The sequence below is a fragment of the Peromyscus californicus genome, unplaced genomic scaffold (assembly GCF_007827085.1).
Source record: "Peromyscus californicus insignis strain IS unplaced genomic scaffold, ASM782708v3 Scaffold_10__1_contigs__length_136768540, whole genome shotgun sequence".
NCBI lineage: Eukaryota > Metazoa > Chordata > Mammalia > Rodentia > Cricetidae > Peromyscus > Peromyscus californicus.
Genome location: NW_026294391.1, coordinates 50,508,328 through 50,525,151, shown reverse-complemented (window position 1 = coordinate 50,525,151; position 16,824 = coordinate 50,508,328). Strand labels below are relative to the sequence as shown.

Here is a 16,824-nt window from a genome sequence, read left to right as displayed (position 1 = left end):
CTAAGGAAATAAGGTATTCTATTAATTGATTCTTTTTTCCTTCTACAGGTGTGTATCACTGTGCTCAGCTAACCTTTTAAGATGAATTGGGGAGCATTCCTTCTTTTTTGAAACAGGTCTGTTTAATAGAAGTGATCTGATTATTGAAAGTTAGACAGAATGCCATTAGTAAAACTGTACTTAGTTTCTTCTTTTTCTTCCTTTTTTAGTAGATTTTGGATTGAATTGGATTGATTGTGTGTGTGTGTGTGTGTGTGTGTGTGTGTGTGTGTGTGTGTGTGTGTGTGTGTGTGTGTGTGTTTTGAGACAGGGTTTCTTTGTGTAGTCTTGGCTGTCCTGGAATTCACTCTGTAGGGCAGGCTGGCCTCGAACTCAGAGATCCACCTGCCTCTGCCTCCTGAGTCCTGGGATTAAAGGCGTGCACCACCACTGCCTAGCTGATTTGGTTTTTTAAGACAGGGTTTCTCTGTAGTCCTGGCTGTCCTGGAACTTGCTCTGTAGAGCACTCAGAGATCCGTCTGCTTTTGCCTCCTGAGTGCTAGGAGGATCCTAAGTGTGTGCTACCACCACCTGGCTGGATTTGATTTATTAATAGCCTCTTCTCTCCCATGCCCATATCCTTTTGGTTTTTCTTGAGATTGCCTTGTCTTTTTGGTAATTTATACAAAATTTCCTAGAAAAGTAGAAATTCTCAAATATTTTGATATAAAATACAGGTTTCCTTGATGATTTAGAAAATTGACTTTAATTTCTATTTTTTCCTGTGTTAGTAAGTTAGCAACTAACCTGTACTTAACAGTTTTCTCCAACTGTTCATTTTATGGGTGCTTTGTGTTTTACTCTGGGAGCTGTTATCACCTTGCTTTCTGCTTTGTTTCTGTGTGTTCTGACATTAAAAAAGGATGCTGGAGATTTGCTTACTAGTATTCAACCTATTTTTGAGGTACATGTGTTGAAATTTGAAAACTTCTCTGCTAACTAGAGCTTAGGATTTTGATACTACTTTATTTTTGTTATTAAGTGGTTCTAAATACGTTGTCCTTTTCATATTTTTTCTGTTAACGACAAGGTCTCATGTAGCCCTAGCTGGCCTGAAATTTGCTGCTCAAAACTTGCTGTTAGCCATAACTCTTAATCCTTTTGCCTCTATCTCCTAAGTGCTGGATTTACAGACATGTACTACTGTGCATATCTTCTGGCTTTTCTTTTCTAATTGCATTGCAGCATAGTTGGGGAACATTGACTGATACAAAACTCAATTATATTTATACCAGCAACAAGCAACTTGAAAATCAAATTTAGAAACAAGGATAGTTTATAATAAGATCTAATAGCATATGATATCTTACAGTAAATCCAACAAGCATACTGTAACTTTTTTTTTTTTTTTTTTTGAGACAGGGGTTCTCAGTATAACAGCCCTGGCTATCCTGGAACTTGATATGCAGACCAGGCTAATCTTGAACTCAGAGATCCACCTGCCTCTGCCTCCTGAGTGCTGGGATTAAAGGAGTGTGCCACCCAGCCCAGCCCTCTTTTACTATTTTTTATATAAGTCTTATTTAAAAACATTTGACTTGGAATTCATAATAGCTAAGTTTCTAGTTTGGTTAAATTGTTTTGTGTTTTTAAGTGGCAAATTAATTTTGCAAAAATAATTGATAAAGCTTTCTTTGTGTTCTGGCATAGTTCATATAGTTTGGGAAAAACTTGATGACTTTTGAAAGTGCTATATCTAACAGCTATATTTATTTAAAAAAGCTTGATAGTTACTAAATTCATTTTCCCCTCCTCCTTCTCTTCTCTTTTTTTGGTATTAGGGATTGAGCCCAGGCTCTTGCACATGATAGGCAAGCACTTTGCCACAGGGCTGCCTCTCTAGCCTGGGTTCTCTGTGTCTAACAAAGTTAATGCTGCTAATTTACATGCCCCCTCAATGTGCTAGCATTGACTTACAGTTTTCTTAGAAGTTTTCCTTTTTTTCTGTATCAGCCCCTTCACTTTATTATGTTTTTAGTTTAGTAGTATTTTATTGTCTTTGTACTTTTTTGAAAAAAAAAAAGCCAACCTTAGATTATTCTTTCCTTAAATTAGTTGGTCCCTTAGTTTAGTTCTAGGGAAAGATTGTGAAGTTTAAAAACGCTTGTTGATAGCTTGGAGCATATTTACTGCTGGTTTTGTGCGGCAAACACAGCCTCTTCTTTTGTTTAATGACTCAAGGATTTATTAAGTTATTTGTGCAAAGCCTAATTACTAATTGCATTAACAGAAGATCAGTGTAGAAACATTCTGCAGTTCTGTAGCTTGCCAACTTAAAAACATTGTTCTAGTTATGGAAAAACCCAATACTATATTCTTGCCAGTGTTTAAGACAGATGGAGGCTGGCTGGGCGGTGGTGGCGCACGCCTTTAATCCTAGCACTCGGGAAGCAGAGCCAGGTGGATCTCTGTGAGTTCGAGGCCAGCCTGGTCTTCGGAGTGAGATCCTACACAGAGAAACACTGTTTCGGGGGCCGGGGCGGGGGAGAAGACATGTGGAAGCCATTACTGGTGTTAGTATTACAGAGACCTAACATAACGTATTTAGGAAAGGCAGTAATAGACGTCATGTGTTTACGTCGGTAAGGTATAGCATAGAGTCACTATTAGTTAATTTTAGTATTGGTGGTGTGATCATAGTGATGTTAACAGTGTTCATAGTTTGACATGGTGGCACATGCCTATAACTCCAGCATTTGGGAGACAGAGGCATGTAGATCTCTAGTTCTAAGGCCAGCCTGGTCTACATAGGAGTTCCAGGACAGTCGGGGCTTACTTAGAGAGACTATTTCTCAACAAAACAAAACAAAACAAACAAAAAAACAAAACCACCAATCAAAAATATTAAATAAAATCATAAATAAATGTTCATAGTTTGTTTTGGTGGTGTTGCATGTAGAACCCAGTTTCATACATGCCAGGCAAACACTCTACCACTGAACTACACCCCCAACCCTTTATATGTTTATAAGTATTTTAAATGTTTTTAAAAGTACAAAGTGGTAATATGTGATTTTTAAAAGTAGTTACCAGACAATTAAGAAAATAATTAGTTTGAATAAAGTAGTTGGAAGTGAGACTAAATTAAACTAAAAATGTAAGGTAGATACTGTAGCTAGCACCTGTCATTCCAGCACTCAGGAGGCTGAGGCAGGAAGATTGTTGTGAGTTCAAGGGCAGCCTGGGCTATTGAATTGTGAGACTCTTTTTCAAAAAACTCCAAACCCAGCAGTAGGAGCTGACTCAGCAGCTGAGAATGCCTGCTGCTAAGCCTGACTACTTGAGTTCAGTTCTTGGAGAGCACATGGTACAAAGAGAGGCCTGACTCCCAGCTGTCCTGACCTTTGCAAGAACGTGAGTCTTGAGAATGTACAGCCACATGCATGTACTCATAAACACTAAATAAATCAAAAAACCAACAACACGAAACCTCTTGAAGTTCAAATGTGTTAGAAAGGGTCTCTCTGTGTAGTTCTGGCTGTCCTTGAAGTTACTATTTTTAGACCAGGCTGGCCTCAGTCAAACTCACAGAGGTCCCCCTGTCTTTCCAGTGCTGGGATTAAAGGCATTGTACCACTATGCCCAGCCTTGGTTTTTAAAGGCAAGATATATATGTATATATACCTTGCATACACACACACACACACACATATGACTCAATAAGAAAGGGACTGCATAAGAAAAGCACTCAACTAAGTTAGCAATTACCAGTTGACTAGGCCAGCAATTAATGAAATTCCCAGTTTGGGAAAAGATGGCCAGTGTTAGAAGAACAAAGCAAGTGGGTAAGAAAACACTTCCTGATAACACCAACATTTCTTTGCCTGCATTGTGTTTGATGGAAATTGACTTTTTAAAAATTTCACCTCTGACAGTCTTATTTCATGTACTCTTATCCAATGTAGATTAAATTAATCTCCACTCTTTGTTATGTTCAAATACTGTCTTCATCCTCGTTTTATTTACACATTCCACTCCAGTATACCTACATCTAAAGGCAGAATACTTCATTGGAGGAGACGGGAAGAGGACTTTGTTGAGAATCTCAGCAAAAGTTACAAAGCAACTTAAAAATTAGTCACTATGAAGTCAGAAAGGGTGAACCAGAGTCGAGTTATGTTTGTTCCATTATGATAAACAGTAGAACGTTATATGATAACAGCGGATTGGTAAACTACCACATGCATTTAAAGGCAATGTTTTTATAAAAGAATTTATTGCTTTCTCAATCTGAAAACAAGTCAAAACTTGTACTATTTCTACCATCGAGCTAGTCTTAAAAGCATTTAACACAGCTTGGTATTGTTAGCTTACAAATGCAGCTAAATTTAGAGGATTTTTTTTGGCAGTTCTTAATCTGAGCAGGAATAGGGGCTTTGGAAAAATAAGGGTTTTAAGTTTGTCATTTTAGGGCCAATTTTTAATAGATTGTGAAAGTTCGGACTCTTAAACTTTAAACAAACAAAACCTTGAAATTACCAATTGGCACAGAATGGTTTTATGGAAAAACTAGTCTAACAAAAACTTGGCATTGAATTCCTGACTGAAGCACACAAAAAGTTCCAAGTGGGACAGGGCAAAGAAGGACATGGTTCTTCCATTCACAACAGCAGGCATTTTCTCTTATGTATGTCTGTGTGAGGGTGTTGGGTCCTGGAGTTACAGACAGCTGTGAGCTGCCATCTGGGTGCTGGGAATTGAACCCCGGGTCCTCTGGAAGAGTAGCCAGTGCTCTTAACCACTGAGCCATCTCTCCAGCACCTGATTCAGTTTTTAAAAATTTCTGTCTCATGGATGTTTTTGTTTTATACACTTCCATGCTATTTTTTTGGTACATTAAAAAATCATGACTTTGAATTTAACATAGAGTAAAGATCAAATACCTTTGTCTTTCTGCCAAAATCATGTTGAGGAAAAAGATAAAAACTCGGAGGTGGGGGAACCCTGAAATGTAATTTTCATCAGAATATGGTGACTTTCTCCTTGAATAAAGCAATTAAGAATCTGTCAATGGCAAAAAGCAAGAGAGTTTTAGTGAGTCTGTGGCTCTATACCGAAATTGGCATCCTGTAAGAGCAAGCCATGGACGTAGCCTGGTGATTAAAGCTGAGCTTTTGAGCCGGGCAGTGGTGGCGCACGCCTTTAATCCCAGCACTCGGGAGGCAGAGCCAGGCGGATCTCTGTGAGTTCGAGGCCATCCTGGGCTACCAAGTGAGTTCCAGGAAAAGGCACAAAGCTACACAGAGAAACCCTGTCTCGAAAAAACCAAAAAAAAAAAAAAAAAAAAAAAAAAGCTGAGCTTTTGCCCTGTGGGTACAGATCGGTCTGTCTCTGGATTTGCAGAAGGAAATGCAGTAAATTATCTGAGTTGCACATTTGTTTGTACACATGGATTTGCAAAATGGATGCTGTGGCAAGAAAGGTTGGGGTAGTGCTTGTTTAATTTTATGGTAGTAGAGATTGACTATAGGACCTTGTGCACGCTAGGCAGGGTACTTTACTTCTGAGCTACATTCCTAGCCCTTTTTTTTTTACTTTTTCAGACCGAATTCACTTTGTAGCACAGTCAGGCCTCAGTCTCCAGGGAGGTAGGGTTATAGGCCTGTGCGAGCAGGCCCAGCTAAGGGGCAGTGTTTTAGGTGGCTTATAGTTATTGTGCAGGCTATGATACTTGGACATGGAAAATGTAGTACTTTTCCACCACTGAAGGAAAGCCTGACTGATTTTCTTCTCTCTTGTGTACTCATACTAGAAAGGATGCTTGTGACTTAGACACTGACTGTTAACAACACAAACATATTTTCATTGGGGCTGAGGAAAGTCTCCCGGCTGTCAGTGTAACTAATTGAGCAACTTGTTTCTAAATGTGGACAACCGAAAGGAACAATGCTTTTGAGGAAAACCAGCAGTTTGGAAGGGCCTTCTAAAACAACCAACTGAAAAATGAAACCCTAGAGAAGAAAGTGTAATGTCAGGTATAGAATAAACATTGGGATCTCAGAAATATCTGGGAAAACATTTTGTCCACCAAAAAAATTTAGAAGATTGCTATAGGGGAAAAAAAAATTAACCACTAACCACCCCAGTTTATTTAGGAACTTAAAATAGGATCTCTTGGTAGGTGTGGTGGTGTACTCCTTTAATCCCAGCGGAGGCAGGTGGAGCTCTAGATCCAAGGCCTGCCAGGACAGCCAGGGACAACGTAAGAGAGAGATCTTGTCTCAAAAACAAAACAAAACAGCATCTTACTTGTGACGATCAAGTTAGCTAGTGTAGAAAAGTTAGTAGAAAAGTGAATACAATAAGGGGAAAGTGTGGGGTTGGAGAGACAGCTCAGTGGTTAAGAGCACATACTACTTAGAGAGGAGCAGCATCCACGTTGGGCAGATGGCTAGCGCCTGTGACTTCCGCTCCAGAAGCTCCCACACTTTCTGGCCTCTGGGTTCCTGCACTCACATGCACATACCCACACACATAAATACATACTTCACAAGCAAGTATGAGGACAGTTAAAGTGATAGCAGGACAGATGGAGGAGGAGTGCTTACCTGTAATAGAAATTGTAGTAAGAGTCAATGGAGAAGCTAGTCGAGGGACGCAGGAGTTTGAGACCAGCCTGGGGCTGTGTGAGTTACAAGCCAGCCTTCACTGAGACCCTACACTAAAAACCAAAAAGAAGACTAAATAGAGAAAATGGAAGGAGCTGCCTAGGGTCCTCCTATCCTAGCTCAGTGCTAGAGCTAAGCCATGTACTAGGTCTAGAATTAATCTCTAGTTCTGAAAAAATGCATTAGCAATGTGTGAGAAAAAAAACTAGAAACTAGACAACATGCAAGACTTTAGCCAGACTTTTTGGCATAGACATGTAATCCCAGCTAGTAGGAAGACTGAGGCAGGAGAAGAGAAAGTTCAAGGTCCGCCTGGCATATAGAGTAAGTTAAAGGCTGGCTTGAGCAACTTAGTGAAATGGCTTCAAAAAGGGAAAAGGGGGGCTGGGAGTCAACTCAGTGGTAGAGCACCTGCTCTGTGTTCAAGGCCCGAGACACTTGGAGTACCCAAACCAAAAATGTCCTTTGTTTAAGAAGGGTCAAATCTTGATTGAAGGGCCCACTGGGTGTACATGTGAGTTGAAAAGAGCTTGGTAGAATAATAGCAGTGGAAATAAATAAAAACTGATGAGATTTAAGACTACCTGACTTTAGGTGGCCATATAGCAGTTAATTTAATCCCAGCACTTGGGAAACAGAGGCAGGAGGATCTCTGAGTTTGAGGACAGCCTAGTCTAATGGTTCAGGACAGCCAGGGCTACACAGTAAGACTCTGTCCCAAAAAATAAAACTAAAAAAGAACTGACTTTGAGGGTTAACCTAAGAGAAATGAAATATGACTCCAGATTTGAGACTGGAAAAGTGGCTGCTAATGAACAGTGTGGCAAAAAATTGGGAAAGAAATCTAACTTTGGAGGGAAGATGTTAATTAGGTTTTAATAGCTGTAAATTTTTACCATTTCCGGTTGCTGAGAAAAATTCTGGACAGGTTTGCTTTTGTTACTGTTTGTGAAGTTTGAACCATTTCATCTACCATATATAATATAAATTAGTTCTCTGAATGTGACAGAAAAGATTGTAGTCAGGCATACATTTTATTACATTAAAGTTCTGGGGAACCACAACCAAAAAAGTAATTTCTGTATGTGTATATTAGCCATATATATATGTATATATATATATATATATATATATATATATATATATGTGTGTGTGTGTGTGTGGAATCCTGTTAATTTGCCTAAGAGAGTAGTCAAAGAAGTATCCACAGAAATAGAACACAGCTGCATTGCCATGCATTTGAGGCCAGCATGGACTACATTGCAAGACCCTGTCTCCCTCTCTACCTCCCCACCTCCCCAAAAGGGAATTAAAGAACTGCAAAACAAGTAAATTCTCCCAAATTCCTAATTTAAGAGAGAAAATGCCAGTGCTGTTTCTATTGACTTGGTGGGGGTGTTTATTGCTCCATTTTAAAGATTGGAAGGAAAGAAGCTTAGGGGAATTGTGTGGGTTTCACCCAGTTCAATACTTCCCTTAAAATTTCATTTTTCCGTTGTGAATTCTTTCAGAATCATGACTTTTGTACCAGGAGGGGATATTTTTCCAAATTGGGGTGAGTCTCAGAGGTGTTTTGAGGGTGTTTGAGAAAAGTAGTAATAATTTGGTTCTTTGTTCATTTGGATTTCATCTTGGTGCTCTGAACCATTCTGTTTATTTGGCTACTTTTGGGGATTGGTTCCTGCTCTCCAGCACGCAAACACTTCCACAGACAAACCTGTGTCATTGTTGGCCCACCCTTTTCAATCACCCTCACTTGATTACACTCCCGAGAGTTTTTCTAAGTCATTTCCATTCTAACAGCACACTTTCATTTTGATTGTCAGAGGGGTTACAAAGCCCTAGCTAGGTATAGTCATTTCTGCTTGTAAGTACAAAATGTGTTTTTTTCCAAACCTGTTTGAGTTTTGTAATGGCCCTCTTCCATGTTTGCTAGAATGTTGTATGATAAAAATAGAATATGTATATGATAAAAAGATGAGAATAACAGCAAAGAATTCTCTCCTGCATGTTGGGTTCATATTGTAGAACTTCTGAATGTTGGGGGGCTGCTGAAGTATTCTGAGCCCAGGGGAGTGCCGTGATCAAAGCAGTGGTAGGAGGGATTAGTCTTCCACAGATAGCAGGAATGCCTCAGAACTTGGCACCAGCTCCTACTTGTGCTGAGTTCCTAGTCATTTGTTATGGGAGTGGCAGAAAAGAGCAAGGCCACTTGAGAGGCTATTTTCATGCCTCAGAGATCAGGAAGTATGAAGCTGAGAAACAACAATAAGACTGGAGATCATAAGAACTGGGATGGATTGCTGAGAAGTCCTGTGGAGAAGTAGTTGACAAGATCTGGCACCCTGGACTGACTGTGAGTGGGGAAGAAGGAAAAAGGAATAGTGGCCAGAAGAGTTGTTGGTCTGGTGGAGGCGTAAGATTCTATTTTGAGTACATAGATTTTGGTGGTCTGTGCAAATGGTTCTTGAGACCAGGGGAGGTGAGAGAAAACAGTAAGAGAAACTAGTGAAGTGTACCAGACTGAGCAGGCTTCGGTTGTAATGTGGGGAGGGAGTCAGGAGAGCTAGCTGTGGAGAGAGAAGGGATAGAAGAGAGTTAGGATGGCACTTTGAAAAAGCAGGCAGGAGTGACCTTCACAGTCCGTGGGACTGATGATCTGTCAGGGTCTAATCGAAAAGCCAAGAAAGAGAGAAGCTGGATAAAGTAGTTGGATTACAAGTTGAGAATTTTTAGAGTTAATGGGAAATAGTCTTATGTAGGGAGATTGGAGGGATGTGAGGCTTAAGAACCTTACCATATCCCTTTTGTTGCCTTAGTTGGCTTAATTTCATATAATATTTCATTATGCTTAGAAGGTTAACTTTATCACTTCATAATTTTATTTTTAAAAAGGGAAAAGAATTCTAGCCAGAGGTGATTCTGGTAGGGAGTGGGTGGTGACAGCTTACAGCATGTACACTTTGTTTTTCATGGCTGAACAATTTTTTGTTTATTAATCTAGCCATCATTTGTTTTAATTTCAAATAGTTTTTAACAACATAGCTATTTCTTGGAAATGAATAGAACCATCGCTGGCACACTGAAAAACATTTGTTATGTTTTGGGTTTCTTATGATATTTCTTTATGGAATTTAGCATATAGACATAAGGCATATAGGGGCTTTGCTCTCTTGGTAAATGACTCCTGTACAAGCATGAGGGCCTGAGTTTGGATCTTCAGCCCTTACATAAAATCTGGGGTGAGGTAGAGACACTGGAGCTTATTAGCCAGTCAGCATAGCCAAATCAATAAGGTTTCAATAAGAAACCCTGTGTCAAAAAATAAGGTGGAAGTTTGCTCTTATTTGGGGATCCTAGAATTGTATCTTTAGGTTTGTGTGTATAACCTAAAGTAACCATAGAAGCCAGGAAAATAGACAGCAGAGAGGCTGAAAATGGGAGCTTTAACTGGAGATGGGGGAAGAGGGAGCTGGGGGTAAATACATAAAGGATCTTTGGAAAAAAGCCATAGGGGAACCAAAAAAAGTGATTTAAAAAACAAAACAAGATGGAGAACAATCAAGGAAGACTCCCAGGGTCGACCTCTGACCTCTGTATGCACACAGAGGCCCACCTGCACATATGAACATGAAGAAAAAATAAGACATAAAAATAGCCATAGTTAACAAGTACATTAAGATAACATGCTCTGGAAATTCTGAGGAGGGAGAATACATTTTCAGGGTTTTGTGTGTATAGTTATAGGGGAGGACATTTGCAGGGAAAGAACACAACAGAGATGAGATCTTTTTATTTATATTTCTAATAGTCTTGCTGTGAAGCCAGGTTGACTTAGAATTTGGTAATCCTCCTGTGTCTGTCTTTGAATACTAGAATTACTGATGTGCCCAAGCGTACCAGGCCAGGGTTGAGATGTTCTGCCATTTTTGTTTATTGAAGTGTGTGTGCCTATGTGGTGCTGGGAGGTACTTGGGAGAAAAGTGGGAGAGATAATGATGGAAAGGTGGTTTGGAGTTATAATTTAAGATAGTATGAGCTTTGCTGGGTGGCGGTGGTGCATGCCTTTTAATCCCAGTACTCGGGAGGCAGAGGCAGGCGGATCTCTGTGAGTTCGAGGCCAGTCTGGTCTACAAAGTGAGTTCCAGGACAGGCACCAAAACTACATGGAGAAACCCTGTCTTGAAAAAAAAAGATAGTATGAACTTCAACTTTGTTTCAACAGGAATGGTGCTTAGAGAAATGACTTTTTGTTTTCATAAGCATATAGTATTTACTAACAAAGCAAGTTAGAGGCCAAAGAAAGATGCATCTCATAGCTCCATTGAGTTTGAATTAAAAAGTGAGAAAGTAGAGATAGGGAAACCAATGAGGAGGTTTGTGCAGAACTTAGAACACAGGCAAGTAAAATCTTTGATGTCTGAGCTTTTGAGATAGTAATCAAATAGTATTTGGTAATACATTACTTGATATGTTAAGATTTCTTTTTCTGAAGTAGATGAGATAGAATTAAGGTCATTGGGATGTCTTGCAAAATCCCAAGGCAGGATAAAGTGGGGCCTCAGGAAATTCTGGGCTCAGGATCCAAAAATCAGTTGGGAAGCTCCCTCTTTCCCCTTCATCTACTTTTGCAGGGCATTCCCTTGATTCCTTTTGTTTGTAGACTTTATTTCACTAGTCTAAGCCAAAGTGGGAAAATGACTTTCCTCAGTTCCTTTGTCCTAGCAGCCTAGACTGAGAGGTGGAAGCAGACAGAGTGAGTGAGAGCAGAATGAATGGAGGAGATACTCACTTGTTCTTGCCCATGGTTTCAGATTTTTGAGAGTAGGAATTTGATATTATTGTGCTCAAAAATGAACTTAAAAAAAACAATAAACCATTCCATAGCTAGTGCTGATGGCCAAAAGATTTAAATACACTGTGAAAATTGAACTTGCATAAACCAGGGGGGTAAAAAAGGTGGTGGTACATTCCTTTAAGGCAGATCTCTGAGTTCAAGGACAGCCAGAGTTGTTGTTACACAGAGAAACCCTGTCTCTAAAAACCAAAAACCAAAAAAAAAGGAAAGAAAATTCACTGTATAACAGAATTCCATAGTGTGCTCACCACAGTTATGTTTACTATAATTATGTACTTTGAGGTTCTGTGATTGTTCAGTATAGTGGTTGAAAGAGAGAGCATATAAGTTTAGAGAAGTAATGCAAAAATTGTGCAGAAATTACCCATGATAAATTATAGAATGAATTTTAGTTGAACCTTAAGAAAATTAGTTGCCAGGCGATTGGTGATGCATGCCTTTAATCCCATCACTTGGGAGGCAAAGGCAGGTGGGTCTTTGATTTTGAGGCCAGTCTTGTCTACAGTGAAAAACAAAAAATCATGGCTGCTTTTCCAGAGGACCCAGGTTCGAATCCTAGAACACATGTGGTAGCTTATAACCATTTATAACTTTACTTCTAGGGGGAACTGGCACCCTCTTCTAGCCAATGGCGTGAGGCATGCATGTTGTACTCAGAGATACATGCATACATGCATACACATAAGATAAATAAATCATTTTTTTGTTTTCAAGACAGTTTCTGTGTAGTGTTGGCTGTCCTGGAACTCGCTCTGTAGACCAGGCTGGCCTCAAGCTCAGAGATCTGCCTTCCTCTGCCTCCAGAGTGCTGGGATTAAAGGTATGCGCCACCACTGACAGGTGCTGAATTTAGTTTTTCTTTTCTTTTCTTTTTTTTTTTTCTTTTTTCGAGACAGGGTTTCTCTGTGTAGCTTTGGAGCCTGTCCTAGATCTCACTTTGTAGACCAGGCTGGACTCGAGCTCACAAAGATTTGCCTGGCTCTGCCTCCCGAGTGCTGGGATTAAAGGCGTGCGCCACCACCGCCCAGCTGAATTTAGTTTTATTTTAGTGATTTATTTGAGACAGGGCCTCACTAGACAGGGTCTTAACTCTGTAACTGAGACTGGTTTGGAACCCTCTTATGTAGCCCAGGTTGGTCTTGAACTTGTGAGTCTCCTGCTTCAGCCTCCCAAATGCTGGGATTATAGGTGTGTACCTGGCATGTATCTCAATTTATAATGAGCTTGAGTAAAGGTGATTCTTTTGATTTATATGTTTATATATTAGATAGATGTTCATCTGTCATATAACTTGAGTGCTTCAGAAATGAAAATGTGACATTAAAAAAAAAAAGGATACCAAAACTAATACTGGCTTCACTTTTCCCCTTGATTTAGGAGTTGTGGCTGATGAGAATTAAAGGCCATGGATGAAGATGGACTTGAATTACAACCACAGGCGCCAAACTCATTTTTTGATGCAACAGGTATAATGACCTGGATTGTGCTCTTTTTTTCTTTTTTTTTTTAAGATTTATTTATTTATTTATGTATACAGTGTTCTGTCTGCATGTACACCTGCACACCAGAAGAGGGCACCAGATCCCATTATAGATGGTTGTGAGCCACCATGTGGTTGCTGGGAATTGAACTCAGAACCTCTGGAAGAACAGTCAGTACTCTTAACCTCTGAGCCATCTCTCCAGCCCAGGATTGTACTCTTTATCTACCAAATTGGGAGTTTGTTAGGGCCCAATTGCTAAACTCTCACAATGTTAGTCACTCTTGGATTTCAGCATCTACAAATGGGAAAGTGAATACTTTATCATCCCCCTTCCCAAAAAATTGGCTTCCTCATAACCGACTTTAATATTCTTTTTTGTTTGGTTGGGTTTTTTTGGTTCTTCGGGACAGAGACTTTAATATTCTTGTCAGTACAAGTTGAATAGCCTTAATGTGAAAATCCCAAATGCTTCAAAACCCCAAACTTAGGAGTGCTGACATGACTCCACAATAGAAAGACCATTCCACACCTCACTTCATGGCATGGGTTGAAGTGAAAACACATGCATATGAAAAAGTACTATGAAGAGTGACTTGTAGGCTGTATATGTACGGTGCATGTAAAAGAAATGAATTTCATGATACACATATATGTGATGTAACAGGCTTTCTCTGGGTCACCAACCAGCTCTCAAATCATGACATGGAGACTTACTAGTTACGAATGCTCAGCCTTATCTTATGCTTGTCCCACTAGCTCTTATAACTTAATTTAACCTGTTTCTCTTCATCTGTTTTACCTTGGGTCTTTTTACTTTCTTTCATTCTGTATGTCCTACTTTCCTGCTTCCTCCTTGTCTGGCTTTCTGGCAGCTGCCTGGCTGGCTGCCCCAGCATCTCCCTCTTTTGCTCCCTTGATCTCCTCCCTCACCCAGCCTAGAGTCCTCCTCCTACATATTCTCTCTGCCTGCCAGCCCTGCCTATCCCTCCACTACCCAGCTATTGGCTGTTCAGCTTTTTATTAGAACAATCAGGTGCCTTAGGCAGGCAAAGCAACACATCTTTACATTGTTAAACAAATGCAGCATAAATAAATATAACACATCTTTGCCTAGTTAAAGTAATAGTCCGCAATATGTGAATATTGTAAAAGATGAAAAGTCTGATATGCTAAACACCTCTGTTCTCAAGCATTTGGTTTTAGTTTTTGAAAAACCTAGGCTGGTCTTGAATTCTCTTATCCTGCCTCAGCCTCCTGAGTTCTGAGACTGTAGGTGTGTGCCACTTTCGTGGCCTGACTTGGTCTCAAGCATTTCAAATAAGGAATATTTGGTCTCTGACACAGCAGTATCAAACTCTTAGTAGTTTCTTTACTTACTATCATCTTGCTCAGTTATCACACTGAGTTCTGTTCCTTGTCTCTAAAACAAATGCTTTTTAATTAAATCTGTTGCACCTGATTCCTGCCACATAGTCTCTTGTCTCAGTCTTCGTCAGAGTTTTAGTCCAGCTCACTAGTCAGAATATTTAGCACAACATGGAGATGATCAGATACATTTGTTCTCCATCACCCAACAGATAAAGTATAAACCAAGGGCCTCCGTGTCCCTAACACTGTCCTACTTCCACAGCCCCGCCTCCTCACAGATTCCCACGGAGAGCCTTGTCAGGAAGACAGTCTTGTTTCACTCTCCAGAGTACAGAAGGCTTTATGTAGTTTTTAACATTGAAGTGGGTATACTAGGGTTTAGGACATAAAATGGTTTTATATCACACTAGCTGAACTATCATTATAATAAAGTGTTAACTAATTTCCTATTGGCCTTTAAATGATCAGGTTGGCTGGGCGGCGGTGGTGGTGGTGGTGGTGGTGCACACCTTTAATCCCAGCACTCGGGAGGCAGAGCCAGGTGGATCTCTGTGAGTTCGAGGCCAGCCTGGTCTACAGAGCGAGATCCAGGAGAGGCACAAAGCTACACAGAGAAACCCTGTCTCGGAAAACAAACAAACAAACAAACAAACAACCCCCCCCCAAAAAAAAAACCAGGTTGTAGTATATTAAATAACTCTTATCAGAAAGTTACATACTTAGTAGAAAAGGGCATACATTTTTCATAGGATGGTCTTTCAAGTTTGGTGATTTTGTTTTGATAATGATAAATGCATAATTTTTAATTCTTTCTTTATTAAACATGAAGTATAATTATAGTTCTTGAAAAAAGATACTAAACACAGTGTGACAAGGAAAGCTAGCTAGTGTACTAAGTGGTAGGGTGGAAGACTTTCAGTTCAGTCCTCATTAACACTTCCAGTATTCGTTCATCTTAGCAAGTCACTTACTCTGCCAGGGCCTCCATACAGTTTTTCAGAACACTTCCCATAGATTCCCGTTTTATCATCCCGATCTGTGAAGTATGCATGGCAAATACTATTGTCTTTATTTTTCTGATGAGGAAACTGAAACTCAGGTTAAATGACTTGCCCAAGGTCACAAAACTATTAAGTGTCTAACCCTCATCTGTGAGTAACATTTTGTAAACCATGCCTGTGCCACTAAATGCTTCCATCTCGCTGCCTGCCAGATGGATATTACTGTGGTATAGCTTCATGATAATGTTGAAATTTTTGAAAATAAAGAGCATAAAGCCTTTTACAGAAATGATATGAATTAAAGTAAACATACTCTTTGCTATTTGTAGAAGTAATTATAGTGGATATTAACTGACTTTAAGACTTGTTGTCATTTTTAAAATTCTTTGGCCTTGATTTTGTTGTTGTTGTTGTTGACAGATGCACTTTTTTTTGTTTTTGTTTGTCCAGAGGTACAGTGATTGAATTAGGTACCTGCTTAGATTTAGCTTTGTCTGAGAAACAAGCAGAATCACTGATCTACTGAAGACATTTTTTTTTATACTCAAAACTTATAGAACTTTCTTTTCTTTTCTCTGGACTGGCAGCCAAGATACTGGATTTGTTTTATTTTATTTTGTATTTCTCATAAGGATGTATAATTGTTCCATTTGCAGCATTTGTTGAGAGCAATATTTACTGAGCACCATATGCTGTGCAAACTGTGATCTCAGTGAAGTCATTTAATCTCTGGGCAAAAGTTGATTCATCTCCTATCACCCCTTTAATTAAAATGGACTCTAGCAGAGTTTCCTGTATTGTGAGGAGCTGCTTTTAGGAGTGACACCAGGGAGGAGGCTAGATAGAATCCAGTACTCTGAAGTTTTGGGTAGGTTCCTTCTACTACCTACCTTTATCCCACTGCTCCTTGGCAGTGGCATTTCTGTTCCCTATCCACAGAGACAGATATCCTCAACCAAATTCTCTTCTGTCCTTCTTTCCTTTATGCCCTGATCCTTTCATGTTCTAGAATAGAGGTTGGATTTTCCAATTCCATAGTCAAGAGGTGGAGAATGGTGGTGGAGCCAGAACACAAAGGAGAAGGATGTGAAGGAAGTGGAAAAAAGAAATTCATGCGAAAGATGCAAAAAAAAAAAATACAGGTTCAGGAAAGGGAGCTAGAACAAGAAGGAAAATACATGAGAAACACATCATAAAAAAGACTGACCCATTTACCACCTGTACTTAGTTACATTACTTAGTTTTTATAACTATGCCTTAAGTAATTGAATGTGTTTTAATGTGCCTAAAAATTTACTGTCATGAAGTTTTTTGTCTCAGTTGTATTATTATCAATTGTTTTTCCTTATCTGTTGTTTTGGGATGAGTACTTAAGAGTATGCTAAAAAGTATATTTTTAATTTTATTTAAAAATAGATTTTTTTTCAAAGCATAGGATTCAAAAGCATCTAAGTGTTTGAGAAAACT

General features: G+C 39.4%; 1 protein-coding gene across 6 annotated transcripts in view; it reads left to right on the top strand.

Annotated features, from left to right (window-relative positions):
• The window catches only part of Zfx (zinc finger protein X-linked), a 49,265-nt gene that overhangs the window by 9,188 nt on the left and 23,253 nt on the right, over window positions 1-16,824 (top strand). For 3 of the 6 annotated variants that reach the window (XM_052732573.1, XM_052732551.1, XM_052732564.1), the window contains exons 2-3: window positions 49-116; window positions 12,883-12,971. In XM_052732573.1, coding sequence (XP_052588533.1) covers window positions 12,911-12,971 — 61 coding nt within the window. In that variant the 5' untranslated portion in view covers window positions 49-116; window positions 12,883-12,910. The remainder of the gene's footprint in view (window positions 1-48; window positions 117-12,882; window positions 12,972-16,824) is intronic. The other 3 variants (XM_052732581.1, XM_052732554.1, XM_052732591.1) reach the window with 1 other exon arrangement.